The 24,845-nt window shown below is 49.0% G+C and overlaps 1 protein-coding gene across 1 annotated transcript in view; it reads right to left on the bottom strand.

The window, feature by feature from the left end:
• Positions 1 to 268: 268 nt before the first annotated feature.
• IGFN1 (immunoglobulin like and fibronectin type III domain containing 1) overlaps positions 269 to 24,845 on the bottom strand; it is a 26,976-nt gene continuing 2,399 nt past the window's right edge. Inside the window, exons 3-28 of the mRNA XM_031061774.1 lie at positions 24,284 to 24,423; positions 23,636 to 23,735; positions 22,789 to 22,836; positions 22,210 to 22,255; positions 21,345 to 21,519; positions 20,686 to 20,799; positions 19,358 to 19,529; positions 18,474 to 18,746; positions 15,291 to 16,760; positions 14,745 to 15,224; positions 14,322 to 14,678; positions 13,929 to 14,249; positions 12,783 to 13,733; positions 11,418 to 11,542; positions 10,841 to 10,982; positions 10,077 to 10,373; positions 9,155 to 9,454; positions 8,113 to 8,286; positions 7,606 to 7,734; positions 6,867 to 7,172; positions 5,491 to 5,579; positions 4,212 to 4,407; positions 2,844 to 3,143; positions 2,058 to 2,384; positions 1,266 to 1,331; positions 269 to 760 (exon numbers count right to left, since the gene is read on the bottom strand). Of these exons, the coding sequence (XP_030917634.1) occupies positions 1,318 to 1,331; positions 2,058 to 2,384; positions 2,844 to 3,143; positions 4,212 to 4,407; positions 5,491 to 5,579; positions 6,867 to 7,172; positions 7,606 to 7,734; positions 8,113 to 8,286; positions 9,155 to 9,454; positions 10,077 to 10,373; positions 10,841 to 10,982; positions 11,418 to 11,542; positions 12,783 to 13,733; positions 13,929 to 14,249; positions 14,322 to 14,678; positions 14,745 to 15,224; positions 15,291 to 16,760; positions 18,474 to 18,746; positions 19,358 to 19,529; positions 20,686 to 20,799; positions 21,345 to 21,519; positions 22,210 to 22,255; positions 22,789 to 22,836; positions 23,636 to 23,735; positions 24,284 to 24,423 (7,046 nt within the window). The 3' untranslated portion in view covers positions 269 to 760; positions 1,266 to 1,317. The remainder of the gene's footprint in view (positions 761 to 1,265; positions 1,332 to 2,057; positions 2,385 to 2,843; positions 3,144 to 4,211; positions 4,408 to 5,490; positions 5,580 to 6,866; positions 7,173 to 7,605; positions 7,735 to 8,112; positions 8,287 to 9,154; positions 9,455 to 10,076; positions 10,374 to 10,840; positions 10,983 to 11,417; positions 11,543 to 12,782; positions 13,734 to 13,928; positions 14,250 to 14,321; positions 14,679 to 14,744; positions 15,225 to 15,290; positions 16,761 to 18,473; positions 18,747 to 19,357; positions 19,530 to 20,685; positions 20,800 to 21,344; positions 21,520 to 22,209; positions 22,256 to 22,788; positions 22,837 to 23,635; positions 23,736 to 24,283; positions 24,424 to 24,845) is intronic.

Genomic DNA, 24,845 nt, shown 5'->3' with positions numbered 1-24,845 from the left:
CTCCTGCTGCGCCGGGGCTGCCCAGGGACCCTCAGCCCCAGCTGCAGCTTCCATCAATCCTGGCCCTTGGGCTCATCAGTCACGAAGCGAGTTTGCCCTGCAGGTGATGTCCCGCTGCCCCCGGGCCCGCGGCAGGAGGAGCCGCGGGAGCAGTTCCATGAGGGATGACCGTGTGCAGCAATGAGATGTGGAACTGCAGCAGACAGGACGCAGGAACTGACTGGGATTCCTTCTCCAGAATAAAAATGGACTCGGGGTAGATTTCACTGAATTGTGGTTTAATTTCATTATCTACTGCTGCTACATCTGTACAACATTGTACAAAATGTAATCCCAAGAACATTCCAGCCCCACAGCTGTTTGGCTCTGCTCTCTCCTGTCAGAGCACCCTTGGTGCTCTGCCTGTGACACCCTCCCACAGCCACCAGAACATTTTGCTGTCCAGGCCCAGTGCTGGGAGCCCCTGGCCATGGCAGAAGGTCCCTGAGAGTCCCTTGGATTTCTGGTCAGACAGGAAGGATTTTTCACCTCTTTTGCTCAAGGCAAAGGCTCCCAGCAGTGCCATGGCCAGGGGCAGTTGGGATGCACAGGTGATGCTGGGGGTGATCCAGGACTGGCACAGCCTTTGCACAGCACATGCTGAGGGTTTGGGGAGTTGCTGTGCTCACACACTGGTTGTAGACTGCCAGTCCTTCCCACCAGTGCATTTGCACTGGGAGCTTCACCTGCCCCATGCCAGGCTGGTCTGAGATGTCAGGACCTGCCCAGACAAAATGGACAGGCAGATATCTTTTAAACTTAGGGAAGATAATGCTGGTAGTAGAACATGCAGAGCTGCTTTTGCCAGATTTGGGAAACCTGCAGAGAATCACATGGAATCCAAAGTGATTGTTTTGGCTTGAAAAAGCATATGTGAAAGGACCAGACATCCCTGATGTCCAGAAAGGTCCTTGTTGTGGGTGAGTGCTGTGGCAGGATGGTCTCTCCCCCCACCTGTGTTCTCCACTGAAAGTTTCAATTTGGCCAATTATTTTTCCTCTCATCTTCTATGTTCCTGAAGCTTCTAAGCTATGTTTTAAAGGTTTCACAGAAAGCCTGATTATTTAAAAAAACCATACAGTGCTCTTAAAGCTTTTTTCCCCCAGTATTGATGGCAATGCAGCATCATGTTCAACATGCAATCCCTGGATCTGAAAAATAACACCCTCAGACTGTGAAGAACATCTGACAATAAATGCACAGCCTTCATATGGACGAGTCCTCACCAAAACCTTCCCATCCTTGGAGCCAGGCAGGGATGTTCTCAGCAGGGCCACACTACAGGGAGGAGTCTGAAAGTGAGAGTGAGAGAGAAGCAGCTCAGGGTTGTAGTGAGAAAGATCAGAAATAGTCTGAAAAGCTCCCTGGGTGGGGGAGCTGAAATATTACAGAGCCTAAAAGTCTGCAAGAGGGTGACAGGGTTTAACTGACCCATTTTGCCACTCCTGTAATCCCAGCAAGGTATTTTGTATTTAAAGAAAAATATTTGACTCCAAGTAAAGGATATTTCACTGGGTACAGTCACCAACAATATTTATCCCCAAGTATATCCAAGAGTCTATCCCACTGCCCTTCCATCCACATGAGGATCCCAATGCCTCTGACCATGTCCCTCTTTTGTCCCCTTGTGTTGGCTTTGGCCAAACATCAGCTGCTCCCTCAATGCTCCCCTGACCTGGCACATTTGCCAGGGTCTTTATTCTGCGGCTCCTGCACTCGAGAAAAATCTAACCTTGATATTGTCCTACCTAATGAAGATGGGATTGTTCCTTCTAAAAAATTTGCTCAAGCTCAGCCAAAACCTCTGGGTCATGTAGAAATCAAGTGGTCTTTCCCATCTGCCTTTTTATTTCTGGTTCTGTTTGGTACTTGATCACGAGTACCATGATCAGGAATTCAGTTAAACAGCCCAGATGTACCATTGCTTTGTCAGCAGGTGGAGCTGGCTGGGGACCATTTCTGAGGTCCTGGGCAGCAGTGACACCCCTGGATCTGCCAGGGAAGCAGTGCTGCATTACCTTTGATGGAGAGGAAGGCTTTGCTGAAGGCACGGCCCACTTCATTGCTGGCTTCCACCATGTACTCCCCCTCGTCCTGCTTGGTGACCCCCAGCACCACGAGCGAGCACACGCCGAAGTCGTTGGTGCAGAAGTAGTTGGGATCTCTGGAGAGGTCTCTGCTGTCCTTGTACCAAGTGACTTTTGGTGGGGGATGGCCTCCCACAGCACAGCTCATGTGGCACTCACTGCCCGTGACCACCACGTGGCACTTCAGCGGCACCAGGAACCTCGGGGGCTGGTTCTGGTTAACTCCTCTGTATTTCTGTGCTTTCACTCGAAATTCAGCTGTGAAATATAAAGCACCAAACACACACTCAGATACTGCTCCCAGCACTGCAGGGTTTGCAGGGGTTTGTTTGTGCAGTGTCTGGAATTCTGCAAATTACCAGAGATCCCATGCACCTATGGATTGTAACCTCTGCTGCTCCTCAGAACTACAAAACATTTAACTTCAAAGTCAGAAACTTTGGTTTCTACAATACTAAAGCCTTCGATTTTGCTGGGAATTCATTTTGGGGCAAATTGCATGTTATAATGGCTGGGAATGAAGGGTCTGTCTGCATAATGCCCCTGCAGAAAGGACAAACCTTCCCTGCCCAGCTGGAATTCCTCAGGGCATCTCTGTGCATTCCTGTTCTGGGCCACTGAATATTCCCAGGAGGAGAGATCCATTTGAGGGCGGGGTGTTAGAAGCAATGAAAGAAACAAAACACAACACAAGAGAAATAGTCGAAAATGTTTTACCCTTTTTTTTCCAGATCCTCCAGGGCTGCACAGTCTCTGATGGATCACTGGCTCCCAGGTCATTTTTTGCCACAACCCTGAAGTAATAATCCCTGCCTGGGACCACCCTGGTGAAGGTGAACTTGTTGTTGTAGATCAGGTCCCCCAGCACATGCCACAGGCCCTTCTGGGATTCCCGTTTCAGGACAGTGTAATACAGGTTCTTCTCCCACTGCTCAGAGGCTGAGGGCTCCCAGGTCACTGTCACTGTGTTGGGGACATTCTCCTCCAGCCGGATGGCTCCAGGGGGCTGAGGGATATCTGCCAGGGGAGGGCACACAATGTCACAGCTGTAGGGACAGTGGCACAGAACCCTAAAATCCTGGAGTCTGTTGCATGTGTGGGGCTCAGTGACCATGCTGGTCACTGGAAGGGACAAAATGCCATTCCTTCTCCAGGCACAGAGCTGCATTTGCTATGGACTCAGCTGCTGCTGCACAACATCTGCACTGGCTGAGAGGAGGGCGGTACAGCTGAGCTGCTTCTCCTCCTGGGGTCACAGCTGGGAGAGCTGTGCTCAGTGTCCTACAGCCTGTGCTGACCTCCCTCATTCACTGTGGAAGAACAGTTTTAGTCAGTGGATTGCTCTGTCCTGCAGACAAGTGGGATCATAAAGTGCCTAGGCAATCTCATAGAAAGCTGTACCCTGGTTCTCCCTGTGCCTGCACAGACAAACTGCAGCAGAGCTCATGCTGCTAAACTCAGCTTGTGGCCTTCTGCCTACTCACAGTAAATCATGGAATCCCAGACTGGTTTGGGTGGGAAGGGACCTAAAAGCCCATCCAGTCCCACCCCCTGCCATGGGCAGGGACACCTTCCACTATCCTGGGTTGCTCCAAGCCCTGTCCTACCTGGCCTTGAACACTTCCAAGGATCCATGGGCAGCCACAGCTTCTCTGGGGAACCTGTACCACCCTCACAGGGAGGAGTTCCTTCCCAATATCCCATCTATCCCTGCCCACTGGCAGTGAAAAGCCATTCCCCCTTGTCCTGTCCCTCCAGGCTTTTGTCCCAACCAGAGCAGAGAGTCTCCAGCTCTCTGAGCATCTCCGTGGCCTTCCCTGGAACTGCTCCAGCAGCTCCACATCCTGCTGTTGCTGGGTGTCCCCAGGGCTGGGGCAGCTCTGCAGGTGTGGTGGCACCTGAGGGGGCAAGGGGCAGAATCCCCCCCTCCCCTGCAGCCCACGCTGGGGGATCAGCCCAGGGCATGCCCAGCTCTCACCCACCAGCAGCCCCAAGTCCTTCTCCAGGGCTGCTCTCAGTCCCTCCATGCCCAGGCTGGACTGGCTGGGAGTTGCTGGTACATTTGCATGGATGGCAGTGAGTTACCTGTAATTTGAACCTGGAAGCTGAAGGTTTCCTTTTTGCCCAGCCCATCCCCAAGCTCCACAGTGTAGGTGCCGCTGTCGCCGAGCTCGGCTGCCCTGAGCAGCAGCTGGCTGCTGCCCTCCTCGGTGCTCACGGCAGCGCGGCCGGGCAGGGGGAGCCCGTCCTTTAACCACGTCACCACCGGCTCGGGAGATCCCTGCAAGCAACAACCACTCACAAACACTTCTTTCACCTCCAGACTGTGTCTTGTATCTTTAGTTTCATTATCTTACCCCAAATATGCACCTCCTCAACATAGTAATGTTTAGAAGTACAGATCCACGATGGATCTGAGAGCTCTGATCTGTTCTACAGTTTCTTTACAAATTGTTTTTCCTTTTTGTCCTTTAAGGGTGTAATTGCAGTAAAGTGTTCTTTTCAACTGTGTCAAACAAGCTATGCCAGATCAAGGACAGATAACTTCAGGAAACAGTATTTTCTGCTTTTAAAAAAAGATCTGTTAGTTTTGGAAAGAAAAAACATCCTCTAAGTCTTTATTTCCATTATGCCATTTTTGGTCTCTTCTCCCAGAGATTAGGAGAAAGGCCAGCAAATACACACACTTCATCACCCTCCTCTGGTATCCCAGACTTTAGAGGATCATGGAATCATTTATGTCTGGAAAAGACCTCCAAGAGCATCGAATCCAACCCATGCCCCATCCTCACCTTAAAAGCACTTTTACACTTTTTACACCAAAGGTGTTCCTTGGACACCTCCAAGGATGGGGACTCCAAACCTCCCTGGGCAGCCCTTTCCAAAGCCTGACCACAATTCCCATGAGGAAAAGCCTGTGTTGTTCCAAGCTCACTCCAAAGCACTGAGATTTCTCTCAGTGCCTGCCAAGTTCTCAAGTGCTGCTGCTCGGTGAGACAAGCCCAGTGAAGGTGCTGCTGGAAATGGTGCCCCAAGGCCTTCTGAGGGAGTCACTGGAAATCACTGATTTGGGCAGTCTGACAGAGCAGTAGCAGATGATGATAACATTGATAAAGGTGGGTGGACTGAGCCTTGTCTGCAGAGGTTAAGGAATGACCATAATGTCATAAAACACCAATGCCAAGACTGATGGCTCAATTCTGGCTTGTGTTTTCCTCACCCTGAAAGTCTACCCAGTGCAGGCAGGCCAAATTATTTGCCCAGTGACTTGTAAACAAAATTCCATGACATAAAAACAGTGTTTCAGTTTTTCTGTCTGCTATAAAACCAGGCAGGGAATTCCTCCAAAGCCCTGAATACCCACCTCAAAGGGAATCTTCACCCGGATGGGATCCCCTGCTTTTATAAGCAGGAAGCTTTTCACTGTGTCATCTATCAGGAACCTGGGAGAAACTGGAAGAGACAAAGATTACTCCCAGAAGGTGGATGTTGGTGCAGTCACTGGTGACGATTGCAGTGTTCCAGCCCCTGGTGCCTCTCCCAGCTGAATGAGGCTGGTGAGGGACTCACAGTGGGAAAAAGCTCCCTGGTTCAGTCCCAGACTGTATACCTCTCAAATTTCATTACTATTTATTTATCACCATGACTAAACAAGGGGAAATTATGTAAAAATACATTTACAACAATCTCTGCATTCATGTGATGTCTCAGTCACAGAGAAATTGGCTCTTTGCCACACTTTATCCCATCACAGGGATCATCTTTTGTGTTTAAAAGGTGTCTGGAAAAAGGAAGTTACAATGGACACTTATAAAATATATATGCAGTACAGAGCACAGAACACCCAGAGGAAAGTTGCCAGAGTTTATCTAAAATAGTATTTTTTAGAATTTAAAATATTTTCTTTTCTCTTTTCATCAATATACTACACCAGTTAGTATTTATCTAAGCATACCAAATACAGTAATGTTAAATTGCATTTAGTGTTTCCAGTGTACAGCTGAACACCTGCTTTAGATGGATTTGATTTGATTTATTTTAGGTTTTTTATAGATAAATGGAGTCTCCAGGAATATGCCAAAGTAGACATTTTCACTTAGGATCCAAGTTAAGGAAGATGAACCCCTCAGAGAATTATCTCTTACATCTGTAATTCTGCAATGTTCCCAAAGAGCAGGGAAAAAACAGAGCTGCAGATTGTAAATAAAGATGGAAAAGTGAAAATGGTGAAAACTTTCAAACTAAAAAAGTAAAATAAAGTATCCAAAAACAGCATTAAAAATGTGATTTAAGAGAATGAAATAAAATGTTTCATTTCAGAAGATTGTCTAAAAATTGAGTGGAAACTCTATTTTTCCCTTGGAAGAGTGAAGCAGGGGTAAGACACATACAGGTTCTGTCTGGTGACTGTAAGTACAAGGAGAAAATGGAGTTCTGAGTTGTTTTATCCAAAGGAATCTCTAAATGAGCTGAGCACTGTCCACTGCCTATCTGATATCAGTTAATATTGAGACTGCCCTGCTGAGGTGAGCAGAGACCTCCGAGGTGAGCAGGAGCAGCGCTGCCTTGTGCCAGGCTGGGCCTGGGGGCAGCTGCTGCCGGTGTGCCACAGCCCGGCCGCTCCTGCTCCCGGACAGAGCTGGGGAGAGGGCCCCGTTCCCGGGACAGAGCTGGGGAGAGCGCCCCATTCCCGGGGAGAGTGCCCCGTTCCCGGGACAGAGCCCCGGCCCCCTGACTCACCCAGGGCAGCAGCAGCAGCTCCAGCACACACCTCCAGCTCCGCGGCCTCGCCTGGGCCGCCGTCACCGAGGGCCCTGACGCGCAGGAACAGCTTCTCCCTGGCCTGCAGGCCCTGCACCCTGCACGAGGTGCTCCCAGCAGGGAGGGTGAAGCACTTGGTCCAGGTGAGGCTGTTACAGGGCCTCATCTCCACCTCATAGCCTTTCACATCATTCCCATCTTGTACTTCAGGTTTGTTCCATGTCAAGGTGACACTGGTGCTGTCACTGCTGCTCACTTTAAGGTCCTGCACTTGGCCTGGAGATTCTGGAGGGAGAAATTTTATTTAAACTAATTTTCTAGGGTTTCTCTTCCCTCTTCAGTCACTGTCTGAGATTCTCAACATTCCTGCAGTGCACTGGATTTCCACCGTGCTGTGTTGCCCCACATCCCAGTTTTTCAGAGCTGGATCTGGGTCCTTGCTCCTACCAGCCCTGCAGTAAATCCACAACATTCCAAAACACTCCGTGGCCCCTCCTGAGTGTTCCTCTGCACTGCACATTACTCCCCACTGGGGTCTGCCAAATCTTGACTCAGACATCCTACAGGAAATCCTTCCATTCCTTCCTCCAGCTGATTCTCAGCCATGAAACATTCCCCAATTACTGATCCTTGTCTCCACACACTTTTACAGAGGATTTAAGAACATCTCTCCATGAATACCCTGAAAGCAGAGCACAGGGCAGGGCAGGGCACTTACCGGTGGGGTCCCGGGCAAAGGCAGGCTCTGAGGGGTCACTGGGCTGTCCTGTGCCAGCAGCATTGACAGCTGCCACACGGAACTCATACTGCACACCCTTCTTGAGGCCTGTCACCTTCAGTTTCTTGTCTGGAGAGAGGAGAGAGGAGAGGTGTTGCCTCAGGGGAGCTGTTCCCCATGAGGAAAGGTGACACAACAAAGCTGTGCCTTACTTCAGGCAGAATTATGGATGGAAAAACTCTCAGGAGCCATAAAAGCTGTCACTGATTCCCCTGCCATTCCCTAGCCAAGTGCATGTGATCTTCTGAGATGTGTTCATTGTATTCCTTTCAAAATCAAACAGCTCTTGAATCACAGAATCACAGAATCATTTAGTGGGTAAAGACCTCCAAGGTCACCCATCACCACTTGATGTGAAAGGTGTAAGATCCTAAGCAGCTCCTAAACCTAGCTGACATTTTTACCTTTTCAAATCCACTGGGCTGTTCCAGGAGTCAGAATACTCACCTTTGACAGGCACGTTGGTGACTGGCAGCCAGGTCACAGTGCCCTTCTTGCGTTTCTGAACAATGTATCCCATAATTTGGGAAGTGCCAGTTTTACAAGGAGCTTTCCAGGATATGGTGATGGTGTCCCTGCTGGCACTGATGATCTCAGGGCGATTTGGGGCACCAGGGGAGCCTACAAAGAGACGAGGGCTTCATTATTAGTGGGTATGTTCTTATGGCAAGGTAAAATGGTGCTGTGTGGAATTTCTTCTTCCAGATTCCCCCAGGTATTCCTATGGATGTGTTTTAAAAACCCAGCTGAGACCTGAAGCTGTGGATCCTGTTCCCCAAACTGGATCCAGCATGGATGCTGTTCCTGAGTTTGGATTTCATAAAAGATCTGCTGTCATCAGGACAATTCCTCTGCCAGTGGGGTGTGTCATTCCTACATATGAACAATCAGCATCATTCTTGCTTTCAACAACAGGAACTGGTAACAAAACAGATTTTCTTTGCCCTCTGCTAAAGTGTCCAAAGTACAGAATCACAGGAATGAGAATGGAGAAAGAAGATAATTAGAACTGAACATTGCTCTCTCTAGTACTGTATTTGTGCTCATGGCAAACCTGTTCTAGTATTTAAACTCCTTGAAGGACAAAACCAATATTCAGTTGTTTGGAGGTTGGGGGAGTGGAGTGGTCATGCTGTGAAGGGCTGCACATATAAGTTCTTTTGCCAGTGGAATTAAGAAAAGGCCTCACATATTCCCTTTGCAGCCACACTGAGAAAAATTTCCTTTGATCTGGATGCGTTTTGCATTTCCCCCATGAAACTTCCTTTCCAATCCAAAATAGAGCATGACCAAGGAATAATTACATCTCACTCAGCATCAGCAGAGCCTACAACAAACTGCTGCTCTTGCTGGGCAACCTCCACAGCTTTGTGTGAAGACTGAAGTTGAGATCTGTAGCAACATCCACAATGCAGTGAGTTTCCTCTGATGTCAGCTTTGATAATGAATTTACCAATTTGAATTATGAATTATGAGAAGTTCTCTTCACCTTTACCAGCAGCCTTCACTTCCCCTGACTCCAGCGCATCGCTCACTCCCTCAGCGTTCACGGCCCTCACCCTGAAGTAGTAGCTCATCTCTTCCTCCACTTTGTTTGTGGTGAAGCTGGTGCAGCTCCTGGGGGTTTCTCCCAAAGTCTCCCAGTCGTTCCTGCCCACCTGCTGCCTCTCCACGAGGTACCTTTGCACTGGTTTGCCCCCATCATCCTTTGGGGGCTTCCACTGGATCGTGATGTTGTTGGCGGAGCTTTCGACAATTTTGATGGGTCCTGCTGGAGGCTGTGGCTTGTCTGGAAAGATGAACAGAGACACAGCTGGCTCCAGACCCAGACCTGCTCCTGGGTTTGGAGCAGACACTGTCCCTTGCTCACCAGCTGGGAGACTATTCTGGTGAAATGCAGGCATAGTTGTAGGATGAGGGCTGGGCATGTGAATTGCCTCTTCCGAACTTGACCTCTTCTAACTTTTGATGGAGAAGATGGAAAACCAGGCCCTTGCTCTCCCTGGGTCAGTAGTTCTCATAAGAATTGCACCAGTTCAGCTTGCTAACACAGGCAAAACATCATTTCTGGTCTCCCAAAGGAGCCCAGACATTTATGGGAGGGCTGAATTGAACCTTGATATCCTATTTCAGATTTGCATGTTGGTTACAGTCACATCTCCCACAGTGTCTGAACACCCAAAACTCAGCTGCTTAGGCCATGAAAAACCAAACTAGTTTTGTTTTCCCGTGTACTAAAGGGCATGAAGCATGTTCAGCAATCTTTCCTTGGACTCTGATTTTGGGGCAATATACAGAGTCTTGTTCCTCTCAAAATACCCAGTCACTCCAAATAAAGTTGTCACCAGTGTCAATGGATTCCCTGCCTAAGCTTTAGAGTGAAAGCCACAGTGAATGTTATAGGATCTTACCTATCACCATGAGCTTTAGGTTGATCTCCAGGACACCACTGTCGTTCTTGAGCCTGACTTTGTAATCCCCACAGTCCCTCCTGTCGCAGCTGGAGATGGAGAGCGTGGTGCAGGTGTCTGTCTTGTCCACACGGATCCTGGAGTCATCCCCCAGCTCCATCCTGTCCTTCAGCCACGCCGCCCTGATGGGCCCCCGACCCTCGAATGGGATCCGCAGCTTCACCCCCTCCCCGGCCTTGGCCACTGTGGGGACACTGGTCAAGTTCTTGAGGAGAACTTTGTCCACCTGGGGAGGATCTAAGCAGGTGATACAAGGTCATTAAAAACCACAATTTGAGGAGGATAAGGTTCGACTTGGAGAGAAGGGATCCCCTTATGGTGCTGCCAGCAATGCTTAGAAGCTCACAACACTTGGATCTGAACCTTTAGTTGTACTTTGCTACAGGATAATTATCACAATATTTTGTGGTATCACACTGTCCTTTCACTAGAGAAAATTTCTCCTAGGCAACACACTAAACACAAGAATGAAGAGTCTGCCCTGGTAAAGTGTTTTGTGCACCCCAAAAATATTTGAGTTGCTGGCAGAAGGGTCCTTAGTTAAATTTGCAAATGCAAAATGAACCAGCCTGTACAAAAAACATTTCCCATTTATCTTGTAATTCTTTATAATAAATTTATCTCAATAACCAATAACATGTCTCTGAGTAAATATATTACATTTAATATATTTAATGCTGCCTTGGTGGTTTGAGTAGACTCACCTTCAATAAAAATTGAAGCTTCAGTTTTTACATCTCCACCTTCAAACCTGTATTTCCCAGCATGAATATCTTCAGCCTTGTTGATGATCAGTTTGTGGACAAGACCTTTCTTTTCAAAGACGACTCCATCCATGCTTGTTAACTACAAAGTAAAGGGTAGAGACCTATCCTTTTTAAAAAAAAGTAAAAAATGCAATCCAAACTAAAACTGGACAGACTACAATTTGAAATGCTGTTGAAAAGACTTAGGAATGTCATGCACATTTAATGACAATATTCTGGTATTCTGTTGCCCAGAGCAGCTGTGGCTGCCCCATCCCTGGAAGTGTCCAAGGCCAGGTTGGACGAGGCTTGGGTCTAGTGGAAGGTATTTCTGCCCAGGGCAGGGGTGGGACTGGATGATCTGTAAGGTCCCTTCCAACCCAAACCACTCTGGGATTCTGGGAACCCTTCCAGGGCCCCACTCACACTGCAGGTGACTGTCAGGGGGAAGGACACCTTGACACCACCCTTAGGAAGTAGAGGCAGAGAGCAGAGCATTGCTACCCAAAGCCAACAGCAAGCTCAAGGAACCCACCTTTAGGCCATCCTTAAACCAGGTTCCTGTCACGTTGTCCCTGCTGACAGTGCAGGACAGCTCAGCCGGGTCCCCCTTCAGCACTCGCACGGTCGCCAGCTGCTTGTTGAGGTAACAGCGCGGGACTGAACAGCCCAAAAGAAGGGAAAGAAGCTAAGTCTGTGCTACAAAGAGACACCTAGAGCTGAAAATGCATGTGCACGTGAGGTGAAAAGAGCTTTTAAAAAAAAACGTTCCTCTGGTCAGGAGAGGCTTTTGTGCCACCTCACTGTGGGCCAGCTGGATACACCCAGTGCCTTGAGGACCATCCCAACATCAATTATATCCCAACATCCACCTCATGGGCAATGGATTCACCACAAATCACCTTACCTAGCTGTGGATTTGCTAGTTTATGTCTATGCTAATCATTTTGGCTCCCTCTACAGCCAGTGGAAAAAAAACAGGCTGCTCCAGGGTGTGAATATACTGCTTCACCCTCCTCTTCCTCTGCACTGACCACACATGGGGCTGCCCAACACATCCCCCTAAACAGCCCCAGGGACACTGTTCTCCACTCTTGTATTCCTCTTTCTCTTCCCAAGTTCTCTCCATTACCATCACAACCTCCTCTCTAATATATACCCCACTCCTTCCTCCTGAACCCCAGTTTTGATGATTTTACTTCCTTGTTTATATTTATGGTTTAGAAATGGTAATTCCTAACTTGCGAACCATCCCATTAGGTCAATACTCCCCTCTGATTATACACCTGAAATTTCTCATTCCTACAATTTTCACATCATCATCTTGTTGGTGGAGCCACAGGTTTTACTCAAATTACTGCAAACACATTACTTCCCTCTTATTCTATGCAACACCTTATTATTCCTGATGTTACAAGAGAAAAGAGCTCTTTACATTATATAATCCCATATATGCAGGCACAGAATTGTTCCCAGAACTTAGAAAACACAGTTATTTACAGTAGGTGTTTGAAAAATAAAGTGAAAGTTTTGTATTAGAACAGTATCAAAGAAACATGATGATACTCCTTGAAACTTTATGGGAACTGGTATGTTTGTGAACTGGTCTGTTCCATGATATGTGAAACACAAATGAAGAGATGAGACCTGGTTTAGATCATTTAGACAGAGAAAGTAATTTTGACCTTTAAGGCAGTTTGATCAGAGCACACATCAGTGTGCACACATCAGTGTAAGATCAAGCAGCCAATCAGTGGGAGAATTAGGAACAGATCACGGGACAACCAAATTTCTATAGAGTTGTGTTTATCTAAACCATAACATCCAATTTCTTTTCAGGATTAGGGATGTGAGTATCAAAATGCAAAGAAAGACCAGGAGTCACCAGTTAACCACGTACCTTTAAGATCATCCAGGACACTCCGTCTCTTTGGTGCTGTGCTTTCCGTGTTGTTCAGGGAATCATTTGCTTTAAGATCCAGATCAGGTTCCTGGTTTCTCTGGTTTGCTGAAGGAGGTCCACCAAAAGGACCTGACACCTGGCCATAACTCAGTGGACCTTGACCAAACCCACCTGAACTACTCCCATCAACAGATCTGTCATGGGATTTACTCTCTGCCTCTCCAAAGGCAGAATAAAGAGAGCCCAACTGTGGGAAATCTCTGCCCTCTCCCCTGGCTCCTCCTGGACCTGACAGGGACCCTCTGTCACCAGCTGAACCTTTGTTCCCTGGCCCTCTGACATCACTGGCAGTGCCCTTTCCAGTTTCACCTCTCAAAGATCTGCCAAGATGTGCGTCCAGCCCATATTCACCTCCTGGTCCACCAGCAGCTCCCATACCTCCTTTACCACCGACTGAATCCCATCCATCCCCTCCCAGCCTCCCAGCTCCACCTGCACCAGCTGTGGCTACACCTGACCCTCTGTCCTTGCCATAGGGAGACCCTGCACCCCACAGGGCAGAGCCTTCCCTGGAAAAGCCCTCTCCTCCTGCTCCACCTGCATATCCTGGAGCTCTGCTCAGTGTGGCATCCGTGCCACGGCCCAATCCCATTGCTTCCTCACCTCCAAGAGCAAAATGAGCAGCTCCTGCCACAGTCCCAGCTGGGAGACCATCCTTTCCATAGGGACCCCAACACCCCCTGCATGCACCAGCCCCACCAGCACCTGCTCCAGCTGGGAGACCATCCTTTCCATAGGGACCCCCAACACCCCCTGCACCACCACCACCAGCACCAGCTCCAGCTGGCAGACCATCCTTTCCATAGGGACCCCCAACACCTGCTGCACCACTAACACCAGCACCAGCTCCAGCTGGGAGACCATCCTTTCCATAGGGACCCCCAACACCTGCTGCACCACTAACACCAGCACCAGCTCCAGCTGGGAGACCATCCTTTCCATAGGAACCCCCAACTCCCCCTGCAACAACACCACTACTCCCAATTGGCAGACCATCCTTTCCATAGGGAGCTCCAGCTTCCCCTTCACCACCAGCCCCACCAACACCAGCTCCAGCTGGGAGACCATTCATTCCATAGGGACCTCCAACACCCCCTGCACCACTAACACCAGCACCTGCTCCAAGTGGGAGACCATCCTTTCCATAAGGACCTCCAACTCCCCCTGCACCACCAGCCCCACCAGCACCTGCTCCAACTGGGAGACCATCCTTCCCATAGGGAGCTCCAAATCCCCCTGCACCAGCACCAGCACCAATACCTGCTCCAAGTGGCCGACCATCTGGACCATACAAAGCCTCTCCAAGTCCTCCTGCACCAGCACCACCAGCCCCTGCTCCAACTGGGAGACCATCCTTCCCATAGGGAGCTCCAAATCCCCCTGCACCAGCACCAGCACCAATACCTGCTCCAAGTGGCCGACCATCTGGACCATACAAAGCCTCTCCAAGTCCTCCTGCACCAGCACCACCAGCACCTGCTCCAACTGGGAGACCATCCTTCCCATAGGAACCCCCAACTCCCCCCGCATCACTAACACCAACACCTGCTCCAGTTGGGAGACCATCTTTCCCACAGGGAGCTCCAGGTCCCCCTGCACCAACACTACCAAAACCATCTCCAACTGGGAGACCATCCTTTCCATAGGGACCCCCAACACCCCCTGCACCACTAAAGCCAGCACCTGCTCCAGCTGGGAGTCCATCCTTTCCATAAGGACCTCCAACTCCCCCTGCACCACCAGCCCCACCAGCACCTGCTCCAACTGGCAGACCATCCTTGCCATAGGGAGCTCCAATTCCCGTGGCGCTCGCAGAACCAGCAGTGCCAACACCTGCTCCTAGTGGCCGACCATCTGGGCCATACAAAGCCTCTCCAAGTCCTCCTACACCAGCCCCACCAGCTCCAACTGGGAGACCATCCTTCCCATAGGGAGATCCAAGTCCTCCTATACTACCAGATCCACCAATACCAGCTCCAACTGGGAGACCATCCTTTCCATAGGGAATTCCAAATCCCCCTGCACCATCACCACCAACACCTGCTCCAAGTGGCCGACCATCTGGGCCATACAAAGCCTCTCCTGCACCAGCTCCACCAGCTCCAACTGGGAGACCATCCTTCCCATAGGGAGCTCCAAGTCCCCCTGCACCAACACCACCAACACCAGCTCCAACTGGCAGACCATCCTTGCCATAGGGAGCTCCAAATCCCCCTGCACCAGCACCAGCACCAGCACCAACACCTGCTCCAAGTGGCCGACCATCTGGACCATACAAAGCCTCTCCAAGTCCTCCTACACCAGCTCCACTAGCTCCAGCTGGGAGACCATCCTTCCCATAGGGAGATCCAAATCCCCCTGCACCAGCCCCACCAGCACCTGCTCCAGCTGGGAGACCATCCTTTCCATAGGGAGATCCAAATCCTCCTGGACCAGTACCACCACCAGCACCAACACCTGCTCCAAGTGGCCGACCATCGTACAAAGCCTCCCCAAATCCTCCTGCACCACCAGCACCTGCTCCAGCTGGGAGACCATCCTTTCTGTAGGGAGCTCCAAATCCCCCTCCACCAGCTACACCAACCCCACCAACACCTGCTCCAACTGGCAGACCATCCTTTCCATAGGGAGCTCCAAATCCCCCTGCACCAGCACCAGCACCAGCACCAACACCTGCTCCAAGTGGCCGACCATCTGGACCATACAAAGCCTCTCCAAATCCTCCTGCACCAGCACCACCAGCCCCAGCTGGGAGACCATCCTTCCCATAGAGAGATCCAAGTCCCTCTGCACTACCAGCCCCACCAGCACCTGCTCCAATTGGAAGACCATCTTTCCCATAGGGAGCTCCAAGTCCCCCTGCACCAACTCCACCAGCACCATCAGCACCTGCTCCCAGTGCCTGACCATCTGGACCATACAAAGCCCCAATTTCTCCTGTGGAATTGCCAACTCTACCAGGTGTAGCCCCATCTCCACCTGGAAGGCCTCCTGGCCCATACAATGAGTCAGATCTTCCTGTCTGCCCTAACTGACCACTGGCATGAGGTATCAGGCCATCCTTGCCATAGGGAGTCCTTGTTTGTCCCTCTCTGTTTATACCTGCTCCATTCATATCACCCACAGTGGCATGCCCATCCTTGCCATGGTGGGACCTCATTCCTCCTGCCATTCCAGCACTTGCAGCATTCCCCCCAGCTCCAGTTCCTGGACCAGTCCTGCTGCACAGATCACCCACACTGGCTCCCACTCCAGTTGAATCGGGATCAAGCCCATCTGGCACAGAACTTCCACCACCCAACCTCCCAGCACCCCCAAAACCAGCTCTGTAACTGGCATCACCTAAATTCCCATCCTTGTCATGCTGAGAGCCCAAACTTTCTCCATCATCCATGTCAATGTCAACAGCACCCAGCAAACCTTCACCTCTGCCATCTACAGAATTCCGTTCACCTGCCCCTCCTCCTGTACCACCAGGACCTGCTCTGCCTGACACAGAGTCCATGCCATGGACAGCCCTTAACCCACTTCTGCCCCCTTTTAGTCCAAAGATGCTGCCATCATTGGCTGCTGAGTCTCCATCTAGACCTGCTCCAGAAAACTGTCCAGACCCCATCTCTCCATTCATGTGGGTTTTGCGTAGCCCTTCTTTTCCCAAAAAAATCTGGCTTCCATCACCAGAATCAAGGGAGTGTCCTTGGCCCCTGCCTTGACTGCTGCCTTGACCTGTTCTATACCAGCCACTTTTCTCCCCACCAGAGGATGTGGGGAAGGAAGAACAATCTTGAGCAGCAGCTTGCTCTTGGCGCCGAAGCTTCCTCGCCCTTTCATTATCTGCCATTGTTTCTTTCAGCCACTCAGATGTCTCCCTTACAATCTTTTCTCCTTCATCCTGACTCCTCTTTCCTTTGGCATCTGAGGTTGCATTGTTTTATGGCAGCAGATTTACAATATAACAGAAAAAGAGGGGAACAAAATAACAGAAAATCAATAGGACATGCACTGCATCAACAACCAAAGAAAATGTGTTAGCACTTTTTAAATTTCATTTTAGGACACACAAACACAATACATTTAAATAAATTTAAAATAATTCCAAATCCTGAATTTTTCAATACCACATTGAGACAATGAAATGTTAGTTAAAGACAATTATTTTTAGTTAAAATGTATTGTTTTTTAATGGAAACATGCTCATTATAACAAACAAACCAACCAACCAAAAATAACAGAAAAAGATACTTCCAGCATGGCAAGTCTGATTTAGAGGGGCTGAGATTGTATGTGGGATTCAATAATTCCATCTGCCTTTACCCTCCAGATATGGAGGAGTTACAGAATATTCCATGCACAAAGGAGCCATCAGTTCCCACCCTGGAACTGGGATTTCACTGCTCTGGAGGCAGCTTGCACATCTGGATAATGGCTGGTTTAGGGATGCCTAACCTGAGGACTAAAGCTTTCAGATATGTGAATAGCTTTGGATTAATCTGAAATTCAGGCTGTTCTGAGAGCAGGTCACTCACTGCTTTGGTTTCTAGGTCAGATATAATTTATCAGAGCTCACATCTCACTGAAATCCACAGGAAGTTTCTTTGTTTCAGAAACCTACATTGCCTTGGAGAGGCCATTGTGAGAGACCCCTCCTGCTGCTGCAGGAGGATCCCAAAGGAAACCAGAGTCAAAGGGAACCAAAGGAACCACTCTTCATAAGCAAACAAATATAAGCCAGGTGACTGTCAATGTACCTGCACCGTGTTCCCACCTTCCCAGCTTCCTCTGAGCTCCTTCCAGCATGTTTAACTCTAACTGGGAAAGAAAACTATCATCTAACAAGAAGAATGGCATTGATAGTGTAGAACTGAGAGTATCAAAAGCTCCCTGAGCCCCTGCCTGCTGCACTGTGATCACTGGTTCCTCAAAAACATGTGGGGAGATAGGGAGCATTTTTCCAATAACTGATGAAGAATGTGCTACTTCATCATAGCTGTAGAGCAAACAAGCCAATAGGATTTGTCAGGACTAATTAAAAGGGGAAAAGTTGGTCTCATATGAAGAGGAAAGAGGGTCTAACCAGCCATTCATTTTTCCAAACAGGATTTAGAGTCATGGAATCACAAAATGGTTTGGATGGGAAGGGACCTTAAGACTAATCCCATTCCATCCCCTGCCATAGGCAGAGACACCTTCCACTAGCCCAGGCTGCTCCAAGCCCCATCCAGCCTGGCCTCAGACACTTCCAGGGATGGAGCAACCACAGCCTCTCTGGGCACCCTGTGCCAGGGCCTCCCCACCCTCTCAGCCAAGAATGCCTTCTCAATATCCCATCTAACCCTGCCCCTCTGGCAGTGGGAAGCCATTCCCCTTGTCCTGTCCCTCCATCCCATTGTTCCAAAGTCCCTCTGCAGTTCTCCTGGATCCCCTTTAGGCCCTGGAAAGGGCTCCAAGGTCTCCCTGGACTCTCGTCTTCTCCACACTGAACATCCCCAGTTTTCTCAGCCGTGATTTTGGAATTAGAGGCTCAGCAATTCATTTCCCAGCAGAGTAACATCTCCCTGAGCCATCATGCAGTGAGAAGAATGTTTTGTGCCAACACACCACGGGAACAACCCGCTGCCAACCACTCACACTCCACGACGAGCCAGGCGCTGGAGGAGCCCTGTCCCGCGTCGAGCGTGTACAGGCCGCTGTCCGAGGGCCCCACGTTCCTGACAGTCAGCTTGTGGGTCAGGCCATCGGGTGTCACAGAGATCTGGTGCTTGCCACTGGCCTGGAGGGGGTGGGGTTTGTGCAGCCACAGGGGCTGGTGGCAGGGCGTGCACAGCACACACTGGAACTCGGCGTCCCCGGCCTCGGCACAGCGCACGTCGGAGAGCGGCTGCCGGAACCGCGCCGGGATGGCTGCGGGGAAACCGAGAGCTATGGGAAGGAAACAGCTTCTGTGCTCCCAGGAGAACTGTTACAGCTGAAGGAGGAAGGAACAGGAAGTTGTGATGCCTCTGAGCATCAGGTTACTGAGAAAAAGGAAAAACTCAGATGTGCTTCTGTGCCCAATTCTGCAGAAAAGCAGAAAAGTAGATTTTTGTCTTTATTATCTTCTGAGACATTTGCACCTCACAGCACGGATGTGTTGCCAGTCTGTAGTCATTGATGTGCTCCTGCAGTACAATACTTGGATTGAGTTTGTTGTTATTATTCTGAGCTCACAGAAGCAAACTGTAATGCAGGGTAGGTTAAGGAATGTGCTCACTGTCACCCACAGCCACACTGGTACTCCAGGTTAGGCCTGCTCTCTGGGACTGCAAATGCAGCACCTGAAGCATTTAATCACCCTCCTGGTCCTTTTCACCTGTGCCAGACAAGGAGCCCTGACTGGGCAGCACAAAACCAATCCTCTGTGGTGGTCAGGAATTACTGAGCTTTGCACTTGCTCCTCGACACAATTTTCCAGCAAAAAAAAAATAAACTTTTGTCACAGTTGCACACCAAAACCATCAAACCGAATTCCTTACCTTGAGCATCGAGTTCGGTTGAGAAGACAGGGACGTCCTCCACCCTGACCTGGTACACCCCTGCGTCCTCGGGCTGCACATCGTTGACAGTGAAGTAGTACCTCCTGCCGACCCTCCGCAGGCAGTGCTTCCTGTACTCGTCCCCGGTCCCGTAGCGGAGCCGCTCGCCGTCCTGGCCAGGGGAGGGCAGGGGAGGGGAGGAGTGTCCACAAAGGCTCAGCCAGTGCCAGGCATTTCAAACACGTCAGGACAGGCTGGTGCTACAATCCCCTTGTTGATATAAATGAGTAACCTCACAGTGCCCGGGGCTCTTGGCAGTACACAGGCACTGTCTGGGCAGTGAATCCTGCACTGAGCAGGGCACCAGGCTCTGAAACTCAGCAAAACAGCAGCTCTTGGCTATCCACATAAGGGTCTGAAGCTTAATTAATACACAGTTCTTGCAGCTACAAAGACAAAGCACTTTCTTTTCTAGATTTCAGCATCCTCATAGCTGGATGAGCAGGATAGTTCATCACTTTCTGTAGCACACTTGGGTTACATTGTCCAAATTGTGGCTCATCAACTTCATGTCATATATTTAATCCAGGAGATTCATAGTTAGTCTGTCCTCCCCCTCAGGACATTCTGATTTCCCCTGGATTTGACTAAAAATTATCTTTCAGAAAAACACACCTAGCACTGAGCACCTGCAGATTCCATCTGTGGGACTATGGATCTAGAAGGAATGTTTTACATCTCTGAGATCTTCTTCCACAGAGGGAGTTATAGTGCAATAACACACCTGAGAAGGTGAATAAAATTTATATGAAACTGCAGAATTTCTGCAGCCTGAAAGACACTGTTGGGGTGATGGTCTTAAACTGAAGGAGGGTCAGGTTAGTGGGTGGGGAGACCCTGGCACAGGCTGCCTAGAGAAGCTGTGGCTGCTCCATCCCTGGAAGTGTCCAAGGCCAGGTTGGACAGGGCTTGGAGCAACCATGGGCAACCATGGAAGGTGTCCCTGTCCATGGCAAGGGGTGGAATGTTTTAAGGTCCCTTGACCTTTAAAAGTTCCCTTCCAACTCAACTGTTCTATGAATTTCCTCAAGACACAAGGATGTCAGTAACTGACTGCATGCTCTGTACTTGGATCTACAAATCCACAGGGATATCCACCACCAAAGGTCACCCCACACCCACACTGCTCCCTAACCAAGCAGGGATCTGCAAAAGACAGACAACCTTAAGGCATTTATTTACTCTCAGCCACTGCCTAGCAGATGAAGCCTTTTCTGTAGAACACTTGAGCTGCTCTGAGCTGCTGCTGCCCAACTCATCCCCCTCACCTTGAGCAGGTAAACATTGCTGTTGCTGTTTTTCAGCTCCATCTCCAGGCTGAACGTAGCATTTCCCTCCTTGTTGACTTTGATGTGTTCAAAGTTTTTGAGACTGTGAATTAACTGCAAAGAAATATTGAAGAACCTAGTAAATGGTAAAGCTGCCATGACAAAAGTTCTTAAGCTGTTGAATTAATGTGAAACCTACTTTAAAGATCTACCTCTAACATTATGTAGTAGAAGTATCTGTAAGTCACAGTTCTGGTACAGTGAGTTGCAGTGTCTGTAAGTTGCCACAGTTTCCTCCTGTGTATAAATTATTTTTTATGTGTTGCCTCCTAGTCACTTCCACACTGCCCATCCAGGTCTCTACATGCCCCTGTATGTGAAGGCCAATTTTTACTTTTGGACATATAATTTTTAATTTGACGTCCAAATTCTTATCAGAGACAACTGAATAACCCTGTGGTCAGTATCTCCTAAAATCTGAGCTTCAAAAAATTCATTAGCATTTTCGCCTGCATGAGTAAAAAAGTGGAACGTCTTTAAAACGTTGTCATAAATCACTGTCATACAACAAAATTTTCATCTCCAAAGCAATTTAGGGAAATATAGCCTGTTTTCAGAAGCTGCAATTTCTTAAAAATGAGTGATTTCAGTTTATTTACCTTGTCTTGTTCACTCTCTGTTTCCTTCCTCATCTCCTGCAGCTTCCTCAGCATCCCACGGAAGTCAGCAATTCCATATTTTATACAGATTTTCTCATAATCTCTCCTATCTGCATGCAGCAGCAGCTGCCACACAGCTTCTTTGTCCAGGGGCTTTGGTTTTGGTGCTGCAGCCCTGAGAACCAGGGGGGAACCATTCAGACATTTTCACAGACAACAAGATATCCTGGTTTTCTATCCCTAATTATCTTTCATTTCTCTTCATCATTCCTGTAGTTCACTTGGCCCCGTAGGTGCAGGCAGGAAAGACTGGGACTCTTCCAGAGCAGGTTTTCTGCATCTGTACTACAAATTAACAGCGCCAGAGAACAACTTCCACCGTGCTGAATTATCACCAGAGGGTCTGGCACAGTTTGGCCCAGGCCAGGTAACTGCCTAGCACAGCTCAGGACTCTGCACAGAGATCATTATCAGCAGGCAATCCCTAGAGCTTCCCATTTAGGAAGGGAAGGATTCTTCCCTGTGCACCTGGCAGTGCAGCTGGTCTGGCAGCCAGAGCCAGCAGTGCATGAAGAGTTGTGCTTTGGACAGGAAGCCACTCGTGAGCTAAACACAGGGAAGCAGAGAAACACAGCCTCCCTTCAGAACCTCATGGTGCAGAGGAAATACCCCTCAAAATGAGGCTGGAATCTTGTGTTTATCTCAGGTCAGCTGGCAGTGCCAAGCTGTTCTGACCTGTCTCTCCACAGGGAGTCTCACCACAACTTTGGACACAAGAAGTATTGCCCTGAAGGTCTCTGGAGCTGTCCCCTAGCACTGAGAAACATCCAGAAGTGGGAGCATGGCCCTCACTCCAGAGCCTTACCTCTTCCTCAGCATCTTCCTGGAGTCCAGGAGTGTCTTCTTGAGCTCTGTTACAAGGGTGGGAGAAGCAACAGTCACATAGCCAGCACTGTGAAATACATCTCCCCAAAGAAGATAATGCAGAATAGCCACTGACAACAGGTCTTTCTGCTGAGGTCTCTGGTGTTTTTTTCACATTTTACTAAAAAACTGTCATGAAACTTAGTCAGTTCTCACTGCCATGCTCATCCTTTGAGTGCCAGTGAAGTTCATCTCTCCCTAAAGGTCTTCCCTCTACAGACCCACTATTTTCAGCCATGTTAACAAGTTTGATCCAGATGCGTTTAACATCCCCAAATCCCTTTTTCCTTTCCTAATGACTCCACAATCACTAATTAGAACAGCCCAAAACTGTGTCTAAAATCATCACTTTAGCAAAAGGTAAAGAGCAAGCAGACAGAGATGACAGAATATTAGAGGCTCATTAATCCTTCTCTTACTCCAGTCTTTACAAGTTTGGGGTAGCAATAGTGTGGCAGAGAGAGTATTTTTCTCTCTGCCCCCCCCGGTAATATATTACACAAATAGATCTTTAACTTACCATCAGCAGCATGAACAGGAACATATTTTGCCTTCCTCTTAAAGCCAACTGATCATTTATAAAACAGAAGGAAAAAAAACCATAGGATGAACAAGATTAGATTAACAGCAGTGAACCAATGAGCCATGAAACCACTGTATCCGTTACCAGTGCAAGAGGGAATCCCAGTTTGGATTTCTTTGTCAATCTGACGTTTGCTCCAAGTACACTCCATCTATAAAGGTGATATTTCTATTGCCATTGACTCTGTGCTTGCTGCAGGCTCCACACAGAGGAGGAGAGCATTTTTGCTCTACCAATTTTATGGTCTAAGCAATGGGAGAAAATACCAACATCTTGTGTTGGAGATGGGAAGCCAAGGTGGAAATGGCAATTGCAGATAGGTGCCTTCTAAACTTCTAACCTTGAAAGGCACAGAGGTGACGTGGACACTTCAGATATAATCCATCTTCAGCAGAAGTGGATTCCAAGAAAATCAGTTATATCTGACCCACCAAGTGCCCATTTCTCTGCACTGGCTGTGACATAAGAAGGAACGAGGTGCAGGACAGCCACAGAGGGATGGAACCCTCCCAAAGGGCTGATTCATTCAGCATCATAAAGAAAGGACTGGGGCAGTTCAGCAGTAAATCCAGGGTGTCTGATTATGGACCAATGCAGTGAGCACAATTCCACTTTCTTCCCCCTTGCCTGAAAGCTCACAGTGTTAGGGAGCCACCAAAAGATCTGCAGTCTTCAATGAGGGGAATACCAAACCTTCACACCAAGAACACCCAGACAGAGTCCAGACACCCAGCCCAGGGAACAGCACAGCCACACCTCTGGCCTGTGGAGCTGCCAGTCCTACCTTGGAGGATCCTGAGGCCAGCAGAGCACGAGGCCTCTCCGTAGGCATTGACAGCACAGCAGCGATACAAATCACTGTCATCCGGAACCAGGCTCTTGATCTTCAAAGGGAGAGCACAGAAACTGCTCACAGAAAGGGCTGGGGTTCAGATCACCTTCAGCTTCTCATAAAGCAGCTACTCAGTGGCACCTCAGAGGCTTCTTCTGTTCCCAGAAGGGCTCTAAAAAGCTTTGTTTGCTTATTTTTGTGTTATCTCAGAGCTGGGGATGTGTAGAATCATGGAATACCCTGAGTTTGAAGGGACCATGGGATCATCCAGTCCAGCTCCTGGGTAGGACACTCACAACAATCCCACCCTGTGCATCCCTGGCAGCGCTGTCCAAATGCTCCTGGAGCTCTGGCAGCCTCAGGGCAGTGCCCATTCCCTGGGGAGCCTGGGCAGTGCCAGCACCCTCTGGGGGAAGAACCTTTCCTGAGATCCAGCCTAAATCTCCCCTGACACAGGTCCAGCCCTTCCCTGGGGTCCTGTCCCTGCTCACAGGGAGTAGAGATTGGAGCTGCCCCTCTGCTTCCCCTCATCCCACTGCAGGTTTTGCTTGTCCATTTCTCTCAGTTCCACAAGTCCTTTCTGAAATATTTGATCTTTACCTGCAGAATGAATTCATTTGTAGCACTATTGAAGGACATTTGATATTTGGCAGGATCATCCATTCCTTTCTGTGTACGTGACCATTTCACCTCAGGAGCTGGGACACCTTTGACCACAGCTCTGAAAATGGCATCTTTACCTTTGAAAAGAAACAAGGATTTAGTTATTTAAGACAGGCTTGAACATGAGGACTCTCAGACCTGGCCCCTTTTCTTATCAAGAGTTATCCCCAGAGTGAATAATTTCTGTTAATTTATGCAGAAACATTCTTCAAAAATAACATCTTCTTTTGCACATCAATAATTCAGGTTTTGCGTGTATTCAATCATAAAAGGCCTTTAAAAAGTGGCATTACCCTGCCAGATGTGGCTGCTGACATCTCTGCCCATCACTGAAATCAGAAGCCTGACAGCAACTTCAACTCAGACTTGCTTTTTACCCATGAAATGTCCAAATCCCTTCTCATCACACATATTCTCTATCAAATCCCACTGTTTATCCAGTCTTTAACTGGCACCACCTTGCACTCCAAACCCACCAGGCACTGCTGTTTGAAGAGAC

This window comes from Geospiza fortis, unplaced genomic scaffold, assembly GCF_000277835.1.
Source record: "Geospiza fortis unplaced genomic scaffold, GeoFor_1.0 scaffold26, whole genome shotgun sequence".
In the NCBI taxonomy this organism is placed as follows: Eukaryota; Metazoa; Chordata; class Aves; order Passeriformes; family Thraupidae; genus Geospiza; species Geospiza fortis.
This window is presented reverse-complemented; position numbering and strand designations above follow the sequence as displayed.